Source organism: Dipodomys merriami, unplaced genomic scaffold (assembly GCF_024711535.1).
Source record: "Dipodomys merriami isolate MVZ:Mamm:240054 unplaced genomic scaffold, mDipMer1.0.p SCAF_51, whole genome shotgun sequence".
Taxonomy (NCBI): domain Eukaryota; kingdom Metazoa; phylum Chordata; class Mammalia; order Rodentia; family Heteromyidae; genus Dipodomys; species Dipodomys merriami.
In genome coordinates, this window is record NW_027206080.1 from 10,652,636 (window position 1) to 10,664,536 (window position 11,901).

Sequence of the window (11,901 nt, forward strand, 5' to 3'; positions counted from 1 at the left end):
TCCCCTATGACCCAGCAATCCCACTTTTGGGCATTTACCCAAACGATCACAAACAAGGCCATACTAAGGCTACCAGCACAACTATGTTTATTGCAGCATTATTTACCATAGCTAAGATATGGAACCAACCCAGATGCCACTCAGTAGATGAATGGATCAAGAAAATGTGATATATATATATATATATATATATATATATACACACATATATGTGTGTGTGTGTGTGTGTGTGTGTGTATATATATATATATATATATATATATATATATATATATATATAAAATGGAATGCTACGCCTCCATAAGAAAGAACACATTGCCCCATTAGTTAGGAAATGGAAAGTCTTGGAAAAAATTGTATTAAGTGAAGTAAGCCAGGCCCAAAGAAACATAGGTCCCATGGTTTCCCTTATTTGCAATAACTAGTACATGTGTAGGACAAGCAAAAAAGGCCAAAAGCTATATACATATGACCATATAAGATGATGTTAAGCAAAATGAACCCCAAGATAGAGACACAAATATCTTTTTTCTTGCTATTGTTTCTAACGTATTTATAATGTACCAGGTGATTTTTTGTTACTTTGTATGTTCCTCCGGCAGGATATAATCCCTAGTTTCACTGTATTTGATGTGGGTGCCCTGCATCTTGTATAACGCTTCTCTAATTCAGGGAGGGAAGGGAAAAAACAAAATACTTAAATAAAGATACAGGTTGACCCATTGTAACAATGAGATGTACAAAACACTATGTTGAAAACGAACTTTACAACTTCGGGATTGGGGAGGGGGGTACTTGTGGAGGTGGAGGGAAGGGATGGTAGGGGGAAAACAAAGGAGGAGGCAACAATGCTTAAAGGAAATGTACTCATTACCTTGTTCATGTAACTGTAACCCCTCTACAGCACTTTTACAATAAAAAAAAGTACAAAAAAAAACTTAGGTAACCACACTGTTACCTGGTAAAATTAATTTTCCAGGTATGAGGTTAAATCACATACAAGCTCATAAACACTACCTACACTGAAGGTGCTTAAACTAAATGCATCCAACTAGATGCATTCTGGGATTGTTTTGAGGCACTGTCATATTCTTAAGTATAAACAATAAATTCAGTCATAACTTCTATACTAGTATACTACAGTATAGAATAGTACTACTATATTAAAGCTAGTACAGCTTTAGCATTGAAGGAAGGAAGGAAGGAAGGAAGGAAAGAAGGAAGGAAGGAAAGAAGGAAGGAAGGAAGGAAGGAAGGAAGGAAGGAAGGAAGGAAGGAAGGAAGGAAGGAAGGAAGGAAGGGAAAAGTACTGAAAGATTTTTTTTACCAAGAAGATTAAAACTTCTAAATTAAAGAAGTGTTTCATGGAGTAGCGCTCTGCTTAAATGTTTTTTGTTTGTTTTGTGTCTTGGTTCTGGGACTTGAACTGAGGGCCTGGGCACTGTCCTTGAGCTTTTTTGCTCAAGGCTAGCAGTCTACCACTTGAGCCATAACTCTACTCTGGCTTCCTTGTGGTTAATTTGAAAGAAGAGTCTCAAGGACTTTCTTGCCCACACTGGCTTTAAACCTCAAGCCTCAGATCTCAGCCTCCTGAGTAGCTAGGATTATAGTCATTGGCCACAGACAACCGGCCACACCTAAATGTTTTTTATAGACCTTTATTTTTCCTATAGGAAGACTTACAATGAGTAAATCTCTAACCAGAGTGGAAATTGCATACAGAAATAAATTGTTAAGGAAAAGTGAAGAGCAGATAAGGCTGAAAGATCAGCAAAATAAACCTCACCAATGTATGTGACGTTGATGTGCTGGGAAAGAGCTTAATAACACTGCTGGTTTTAAACTCTCTGAAACACAGCCCTAGTGCCAGTAAATTGTCTATTTGCACATAGTAACCATCAAGCTGCCTAAGTTGTAAACACCTTAGTGTACTGTATTGGTGATTCTGCATTAAAAAAAATCCTTCAAATGCCAGCCAGAATTAAAGAGAGAAAAAAGTTCAAGCCTTGATGTTGCAGTACTAAAGAACTACAAAATAACAGCAACATACTTCATGGTATCCCAGTATTCTAAAATATAAACACCAAATGCAATGTTTGCTAGGGTTAATTGCATTCTGAAGTCTGAATAAAAAGCCTTAAAACCTGAACAGTGTATAACAAACAGTTGCCCTTCTGAAGTTGAAAACCATTCGGGTTATTAAGAAGTTGAAGCCATAAAGTTAGTGTCGTGAAGACACAAATTCCTTCTCTAGAGGGTAAGCATATTCTCTTATAATTCAGCTAGCAATCTTGGAAGTCCCGCTTCTGCTTTCAAATGCATATTCTAGAACATGGCAAGAAAATCTTGTGTCACTGGCACACCAAAATAAATAGTTCTTTCTGAAATTTTAAAGCTAATTATAGAGGCAAATTGAAAACGGAACATTTTTAAGAGTAAGTAAGAAACTCTAAAATGTCCAAACATTGATTATCTTAGGGGAAATTACAGATTTATATTGAGGTCCTTGGTTTAGAAATCTGTGAAACAATTCCATATTGACTTAAATACACTTGTGGGAGGGAATGTTTTAAGAACTGGAAACTCATAACATACTTATAGTTATTTTGAAATGGAGTTCTCATTTCCATTAGCTTATATGGTTAACTCTGTTTACATGGATTGAACTTTCTGTAAATACTCTGTGAGAGAATTACTACCATTACAAAACCAAACACCACATGGGTCATTCTCCTCTCATCAATATCACTTTTCAGGATCCTGGAGTCACATGGATCAGACCTGTTTTCAAAGTTTCCTGTTGTTCACTCGGCCAGACCACTTGAGAATTCTTAGTACAGAGGTATTGGGTTTGTAGATGAGCAAGCCTGTACCACATTGTAATTATGAAGAAGCAGACATCTGGACATGAAAGTTGGACTTTTAACTCAAAACTGTCATGTTTCTCACAATTCAGGACACTTAATTGTATGATTCACCAAAAAGCAGTAAAGATGTATCACCTATTTGGGATAAATAGATTAATTCTAGTCAATGTTGTCTTCCATTTTTATTTTTATTTTTTTGGTGCCAGTCCCAGGGCTTGAACTCAGGGTCTGGGCTCTGTCTCTAAGCTTCATTTTGCTCAAGGCTAATGCGCAACCACTTGAGGTACAGCACCCACTTCTGGCTTTTTCTGAGTAGTTGATTGGAGATAGTCTCCTAGACTTTCCTGCCTCACTGGCTTCAAAATGTTATCCTCAGATCTCAGCCTCCTGAGTAGATAGGACTACAGACATGAGCCACCAGCCTCTATTTTTAATTTGTTTTAAGTGGAACAGAATTAGATAATTAAGAAAGCAGCATATGGTAACAGGAAAATTACACAAACCTCAGACAGCTGATACACATTTAATTTGGGCTCACCAACTTACCAGTGTCGTCTTTGGTAGGTTGCTCCATTCTTCTGAAAGTAATTAAGCATTCTAAGCATGGAACTTATACGTAAACATGCAATTTTTATAGCAGGTGCTCAATAAGTATTGAACAAATTCCTTCAGCTATTTGAGACAGTGTCCTCAACTGCAAAGTGACATGAAACCAAATGAATCCCAGAGTTCTGCTCAGTTTGTCAAAAAAAAAAAAAGTGATTCCCAAAGGAACTCAGGTTCATTCAAACTCACAACACTTACATATCTTTGTGGGGGGGAAGGGGTGGCGTACTGGTCCTGGGGCTTGAACTCTTGGTCTGGGTGCTGTCCCTGAGCTCCTTTTGCTCAAGGCTAGCATTCTACTACTTGAGGCATAGCACCACTTCTAGTTTTTTGGTGATTAATTGGAGTAAGAGTCTCACAGACTTTCCTGTCCAGGCTGGCTTCAAACCTTGATTCTGAGATCTTAGCCTCCTGAATAGCTACAATTACAGGCATGAAACACTGGCATCCAGCTTAAAGCATCTTTTATCCATCTGAGGCAATGAATACTTCCAGCTACCGCCAGAAAATGGGGATCCAACTCTATAGAACTTTAAATACCACAAAGAAAAAAGTTAATACAAAAACCAAAGAACTCTAATCTTAAGTAAAACACTATAAGGACATCACAAATCTAATGTCACAAGTAAAAATGTTTCTTGTTTGTTTTGTCGGTTGTAGGGCGTGAACTCTGGGCCTGGGCGCTGTCCCTCAGCTCTTCAGCTCAAGGCGAGCGCTCTACCACTTGAGCCACTGTGCCACTTCCGGTCTTCTGGTGGTTAATTGGAGATAAGAGTCTCACGGACATTCCTGACCAGGCTGGTTTTGAACCATGATCCTCAGACCTCAGCCTCCTGAGTAGCTAGGATTACAAGCATGAGCCACCGGCACCTGGCTTCAATTTATATTTTCTAAAAACAAAATACAATGTAATTAACTTAAATTCTTGAATCTTATAAGATCCAAGAATGTGTTAATTGATCTTCAGCAAGAATTTTAGCTACATACAACTTTGGTGGTGGGGGGGTGGTATATGGGAAGGGATAGGAAGGGGAAACAAAGGAGGAAGCAATAATGCTTGATAAGAAATGTACTCATTATCTTGGCCATGTAATTGTAACTCCTCTGTACAGTATTTTCATAATAAATTTTTTTTAATTTTAGCTACAAAGTTTTGCCTCCATTTTTCTTCCATGAGTAAGTCATTATCAGTGGATTTTTCATTACACATGAGTCTTTTTGAAAATAACACTCTACGTGTTTAAAATCATTATTAGAGCTTCAAAGCATGGTTTTAAAAATTATTTCAGATTTACCCTGATACTATACCTATTTAACATTATTTATCTATATAATTTTTTTGCTGGTCCTGGGGCTTGAACTCAGGGTCTGGGCACTGTCTCTGAGTCTCACTCTACCACTTGAGCCACAGCACCACTTATGGCTTTTTCTGAGTAGTTTATTAGAGATAAGAGTCTCACAGATTTTCCTGCCCAGGCTGGAATCAAACCACGATCATCAGGTCTCAGCCTCCTGAGTAACAAGTATTACAGGCCTGAGCCACCAGCGCCCGGCTCTATATGCCTAGGTTACACATATTAGACAATAAAGTATTAACCACAAAACTTTCATAAGTGTGAAGAGACATAGAATGCCTGTTTAAGTATCTCTAATGTGAGAATAATAATCTTTTATAAAAACTCTATGGCTGTGTTCTGTGGGCAGGTTTTTGTTGTAAAAGATAGTGGAGAATACAATACACTCTTGTAATCCTAGCATTTGGGAGCAGAGGCAGGAGGATCGTGAGTTTGAGGGTAGTCTGGGCTACTTAGCAAGGCCCTGTCTCAAAAGGAACGTGATATGTACCCAACATAGTTCATGTGCAGTGGTCCAGAAAGTATTACCTAGATGTATACTAAAGCATATTTCTAAACCAGAAGCAGAGGGGCTGCTTTCCATTTGTGTTGTTGTTACAGTTTTGATTTGTGATATTGTGATAACTCACTCACCTTTCTGGTTCAACTTCTTTAAGAAACAACAGGTGGAAACTCCTGATCCCTTTAAGGTTGCTTTGCTTCTAGAATGAGCATCTGTGCAGAGTTTCTACACTATTTTTTAAGAGCATGGGACATGGGGCAAATATGCTCTAGGAGCTCTTATCTTGTTGTTTGAAGAGCTCTTAAGATTGGCCAACTTCTGTGAAGAGCCAGCTACTAAATATCCTGGTTTTGTGCCTTGGCTGAAGAAAGCATTTAAACTAGCTCCATATTTAAGAATATGTAGGAGCCATGGAAGTCCACCTCAGACTCTTTGTGTCCTTGGTCCTTCATCTTGGCTAGTGTAAGGCACTAGTTTTTTTAGGTAACCTACTTTTTGGTCCTTAGAAAAACAATTGTGAAAATGAATGGTTTTCGTCTTCTTGGAAATGCATTCCTTTTTATTACATGTCAGCTACATTGAATGCGACACCTTTAGGCCACCTTCACCAAATGTGGTTCATCATTACAAGATGAGGTGGGTTTCAATCCGAGCTCTATCATTTAACCACTGTGTAGTTCTGGGCAAGAAATTTACCCCTCCATGCTTTAGACACCTGACTAAAATAAAACCAAATTCATAGGATTGTTATAAGGACTAAATAAGGCAGTGCCTGTGAAGAGGCATAGAGCCTGACGTAGACTGAATGTGTAGAAAGACAAGAGTCAGGTTGGGGTGAAACAGAGAGAGAGACAGAGACAGACAGACAGACAGACAGACAGACAGACAGACAGACAGACAGACAGACCCTCATGCTCCCTGAAAGACTCTTTAAAAGCTTTCTTTGTTGGCAGTGGAATGGCATCTATCTGTTGGCTTCCTTTTGAGCAAGCACTGTGACAAAGATTCAAAGCTGGGCTCAGCTCTTGTAGGAGGAAATGAGATGATTCTGAAAGAAGGAGTGTTGTTGTGGTTCGAGACATGATCTTTTTTTTTGGGGGGGGGGTCCAGTCATGGGCCTGAACTCTGGGCCTGGGCACTGTCCCTCAGCTCTTCAGCTCAAGGCTAGTGCTCTACCACTTGAGCCACAGCACCACTTCTGGCTTTTTTTCCTGCTTATTTGGTACTCAGGAATTGAACCCAGGGCCTCGTGCATGCAAGGCAAGCGCTCTACCACTGAGCCACCTTCCCAGCCCTGAGACATGATCTTTAAAAGAATCATAAGGTCATACAGAGTCCAAGAAAGGGGCTTATTTTTCATGTATGCCTCCTCAAGTATTGTTAACATTAAAAGCTACAGAATTCATCATTGCATGATTCTCAGGAAGATTCAGTAACTTGATTGAGGCCACTCAGCAGTAACAGGCAGTACCAAGATGACTAAGCCTCTGACTTTCCCTCTTGATCACTCACTACTTAATCTGATGATTTTCATCAGGTCACATCCTGATGGAAGCTGTGTCAGTGCAGAAACACCCACATGCGGTTTTCTCACTTCTTCCCAGGGCCCTCGAAGGGAAAGAAGCAACCTAGCCCCACCTCCAACACCTTCTTTCCAGAGCTTCCCATCGTGGGACTTAGGGAGAAGTCAGTTTATAGCCCTCTCCCAAACCTTGCTTGCATCTGTTCTTTGTGTGTGTGTGTGTGTGTGTGTGTGTGTGTGTGTGTGTGTGTGTGTGTGCGCGCGCGCGCGCGCGCCAGTCCTGCAGCTTGAACCTGAGTTCTGTCCCTGAGATTTTTTTTTTTTATTCAGGTCTAGTGCTACTTGAACCATAACTCCAGCTTTTTGGTGGTTAAGCAGAGCTAAGCATCTCACAGCTTTGTTTGTCCAGGCTGGCTTTGAACTTCAATCCTCAGATCTTAGCAGCTACAGGCATGAGCCATTGCATCATTCCTAAAGGTTGCTTCCAGGAGCTCCTCACCTCAAAGGTCAGGCTCTTCTTAAGATAGAAGTTACCACCTGATAACTCCGAGCTATCACCTTCTCTCAAATGCCATACTGCACCTCCAAACAGGAACTATGGCGCTGCTCATTTCCATTAGGACTGATTTCTTCCTCCCTGGGATAACTCTAGGTTCATTAATAAAGTATGGGAGCATAGAAAGGATTGACAAGGAACCCTGAGGTAAACCTAACCCAGGGAACAAGAGAACTAAGGCACCAAAGGAAAGAAGAGGGATGGGGAAGAGAGGGAAGCTGGATAGTAAGAACACACTGACCAAAATGCCAAGTCTGGATCCTCCAGACAGCTCTGCTGCTGTGAGTGACTCATTGCTGAGTGGTCAGAAGCGCCCAGGGGATAGCACAGGTTTAATTATAAGCTCTGTCGCTGACTAACAGCAAACTGGTGCCCCAAACTACACAGGCAGGAAGCAGGCAGAGGCTACCCCGAAGGGGCAGCCACAAGGAACTCCGCTTTCCGCTTCTTCTCCAGCTCCCTTTTCTCCTGGCTTTTGACATTCAGCACTCCAGCCTGCTGTCCGTGCCCACAAGCTCCCCCAAGTTCAATGGCACCACTCCTCAGGGGACTTCCCTTCCTTCCCTTACATTGGGGTGATGGGAAGCACCGAGAGGCTGCGAGGTCTCTCGGCTCCGCCTTCCCTGGCCCCTTTGCAGGGAAACTGGTCATCTCAAGTGCCTGAAGCTGACAAACGCGGGGTGCTTTCACCCCTAAACACATGAGCCAGCTGGGGCCATCCTTCAGCCCAAGACCTTGATCTGAAAGTGGGAGAGAAAAGTGTCAGAGAGGGGCCAGCTGTGCGTTCTTCCTCCCGCCCCACCCCCACCCCGCACACGCACCCACCCTCGACACCACCAGAAGGGAGACTTAGGGGTTTGACTGTTTCCCCCTCTCCCTACCTGAACTCCGGGACCAGGTTAGGCTGCAAGCCATAGAAGGCGGCGGAGAGAGTCACCAGCCACCCTGGCTTGTAACTCCCATTCTCGCACTCCAGGAACGGCGGAGACCACTTGACATGGCTCTTGTCTCCACCGATCGCGTCCCTGCGCCTCCAGCTCTGGCCCAGGCCCCTGGGCACCTGACTGGAGCCACCACGCCGGTGTAAGTGGGGCCTCCACTTGCGCCGAAGGCCGTGGAACCACTCGGTGTCCAGCGTGGCGTTGGCCAGGTGGTGTGCGGAGGAGGACAGGTCCTGGAGCAGGATGCGACTCTCGTCGCGCGTGGCCTGGAGGAAGACCTGCGGGGCGGGCGCGGACAGCGACTCGGTGCTGAAGGTGATGGCCGCCCGGGAGATGCTGGGCTCGCCCTCCAGGAGGCTGCGCACCAGCGCCTGGTACCACTCCAGGTCATCCTGCAAGTTCTGCTCCCGGGACTTATTGCTCTGCAGCATCATGTTGAGGAAGTTGGTGGCGTGTGTCAGCGTGTCCAGCGCCCCGTGCAGGGAGGGATGGGAGCTGGCTAGGGCCGGCGACTTCCCCGGCAGCCCCGCCAACTCATAGCGGCTGGAGCAGTTGGCTTGCTTCAGCTGCTGGGAGTCCCCGGTGTAGAGGTAAGAGGCCACGTCCACGGGCACCTCCTCGCTGAGTTTCTGCGCCAAGATGGTGCCATCCATGGAGCGGCTCCAGGGAGCCGAGGGGTCCGGGGCAGAGGCTCGAGCCGCCTGCTGCGCGTGCTGCCTGCCCCTGGGCGCCCGGTCCCGAGGCGCCTCGGGCCGTCCCGGAGCGTCTCGGCTGGCGCCGACAGCTCCGGATCCCAGGTGAGCGAGCAGGAGGCAAAGGAGTAAAGGACGAGCCATGGCGCCCATCCGGACCGCAGGGAGGGAAGGAGGGAAGCCCGGAGTCACTCGCAGATTGGTGGCGATCGCTGTGATCAGCAGGAAGACTTTCCCCCGGGGGGGACTCGGGCAGGGGGTGGAGGAGGAGGATGGTCTTCTCCCTTCTCCAGATGGCAGCCGGTCCAAAAGGACTTTCAGATAAGAATGTTTCCAGATCGGCCCAGCTGGCTAAGCCACGGTCACGGGCGACGCGATCACCTGTGGCAGTGCTGGCTGGCTGCACCCCGCTCCAGCCCGGGGCGGCCGGCGATTACGCACCCCGCAGCCCGGAGCGAACAGGTTCCATCCCCCTGGCGCTCGCCGCGGCTATAGTTAGCCTGCTTACGTCTTTGGGCTCGGCCGCTTCCAGCGCCGCTCTCAGTGAGGTGTGTTCGAGAGCGGCTGCGGCTGCGGCTGCTGCTGCTGCTGCCACCTCGGCCGCCCCAGACGCCGCTCCATCATCGCGCGCCCGCCCGCCGCTGGTCGTTCCCGCCTCCGGCTCCGGCTCCGCCTCGACCCCCCTGCGCCCCGAGCGAGCGAGCGAGAGAGGGAGAGGCTGGCCGCGCGCGCTCGGACCCGCACGGCCAGCGCGGGAGCCGGTCCTTCCCGAGGCGCCAAGGAAGAGCCTCCTCGTAAGACGCGCGTCCCTCCGGAGTGGAGAGGGCCGGGCCAGGCAGCTGGTTAATTGGAGCCTTTAGGTTTGGCCACAAACCACAGGCTGCCGCCTCACCCTGCTCTCGGGAGGAAACCAGTTTAAAGAGACAGCTTGGCCGCAACCAAACCCTGGCAGGGCGGCTGCGACTCGTCCTGTTCCCTGTTTGGTCGGCGTCGCTGTCAATCAGCTGACTGCCATTTGTGGGGCTGGGGCGGGAGCTGTCCGGTGCTGAACCCAAGGCGGCCCGAAGGAGGAGGAAGAGGAGAAGTAGGGTGGGGAGGAGGAGGAAGAGGAGAAGGGAGAAGAGGAGGAGGAAGAAGGGGAGAAGGATGGGGAAGAAGGAAAAGAGGAAGGTAGGGAAAAAGAAGGGAGAGGAGGGGGAGGAGAGGAAGGAAGAGAGAGGAGGAGGGTCGTTTCACCCACCCCTCTTGTGATGACTGGGAAGCCTGAAGGGATGGGCACGAGGGAGCGAAGTGTCAGAGCTTTGGGTGGCAAGGAAACTTGGAGGTACCGAGGTGGAGGGTGTTGACGTCCTGCACGCTTAGTTCAAGTAGCCTTTTCTTTTTCCTGGAAAAGAGGGAGAAGTTGTCATTTCTGATTGAAATTGGAGGGGAGGGACATAGGAAGGAGACGTGTCCTCCTGAGCATCTGCTCATTTTTAAGCAAATTACCAAATCCTCTTCCTTGTTGTGGGTTAAAAAAATGATTAAAACCTACTTGCTGAGGCTGAGAGAGTAGAGCTCTGAGAGAGTAATAGAGACATCTACCGGCTGAGTTCCAGGGGGAAAATAATGTCATATATAAGACATCTCTTCTTAAGGACCAGGATGGAGAGGAACCTGTGAAAACGTATGAGAATAACGTGGCAGAGAAGCTGACACAAGTTGTGGACTGTGAGAGAAAGAATGGAAAAGAATGGATCTGTTGAGTGAGAACAGAAGGTGATGACACAGAGTTCCTAGAATCAGTGGGTAAGAACGAAGAATTCTGGTTAGTTCTGCTTTAGGTTAGAATAACCCAGCAAACAAAAAGACCTCAATGAGTATGCCAAACCTCCTAAATTATTGGGAAATCTCATAACACATTCCAATTGAAACTTGTTGAGCAATTAAAGAGTGTTTGTGTCATTCTGGAAATAAACTAATAGTGTATATATGTAGAGTTGTATGCGCCTATACTTCATGGATGCATTTACATTTTCAAATTCTCCAAGAAGGACACAAACAAAATTCACTTTAATCCCCAACTAACAAAAATGTCACATATGGCATTTGCAAGATGAAAGTGCTTATTTTAAGCACCATTTCATCTTCTCTATTGATAACATATGTCTTGGCCTATTTTGTGTTGCTTTCATATTATACCTGATAATATACAAAAAAAGAGGTTTGTTTAAGGCCTGGCTATTTGAGAACACCCGGATGACATGATATTTGGGAACATGTGTAAGAGGAAGAAACAAATTGCTTAGCAGAATAGGAAACAAAGAGACCCAGGAAGAACCAAACTGCTACTTTTACAATAACCAACTCTTATAGGAATGAATACAATCCCATGAAACCTGACCCACTCTCGAGAATACATTAATCCATTTAAAGGTCCCAAGAACCATTGGTTTCTACTAGTACTCAGTCCTTAAAGTCTCTACCACCTCAACACCACCTCACTGAGCTCCCAGTGAATGAGCCTTTGAGAGACAAACCATACACAAGTTATCACAGTACCTAAGTAATGGAATGTGAACTCTAAAGAAGAAAAAAGAAAAGAAAACTCTACCTTGACCACTCTAGTATCTTGAGCACCCAGAACAAACTTGGAAGGTTTTCACCAAGCATTTTCTAAATGAATGAATAAACTAGAAGAAGATCATAAAGCTAAAGCTAATTATTTAAAACGTTTTCCTTATTCCAAAGGAGAGTTCTTCCTCCTGTGCCAGTGATGGGAATTTTACAGCACATGGTCTCAAAGAGAGATATTCTGTAGCTAAGCAAAGAATAGTTATTAGATTTGTGGTTAGTTACAAGTAGCTTTCATGTTCATTTC

The 11,901-nt window shown here is 45.3% G+C and overlaps 1 protein-coding gene across 1 annotated transcript in view; it reads right to left on the reverse strand.

Moving 5' to 3' along the window:
- Positions 1-9,607, reverse strand: part of Gpr158 (G protein-coupled receptor 158) — a 361,348-nt gene extending 351,741 nt beyond the window's left edge. Inside the window, exon 1 of the mRNA XM_069998300.1 lies at positions 8,290-9,607. Coding sequence (XP_069854401.1) covers positions 8,290-9,194 — 905 coding nt within the window. The 5' untranslated portion in view covers positions 9,195-9,607. The remainder of the gene's footprint in view (positions 1-8,289) is intronic.
- Positions 9,608-11,901: the final 2,294 nt, after the last annotated feature.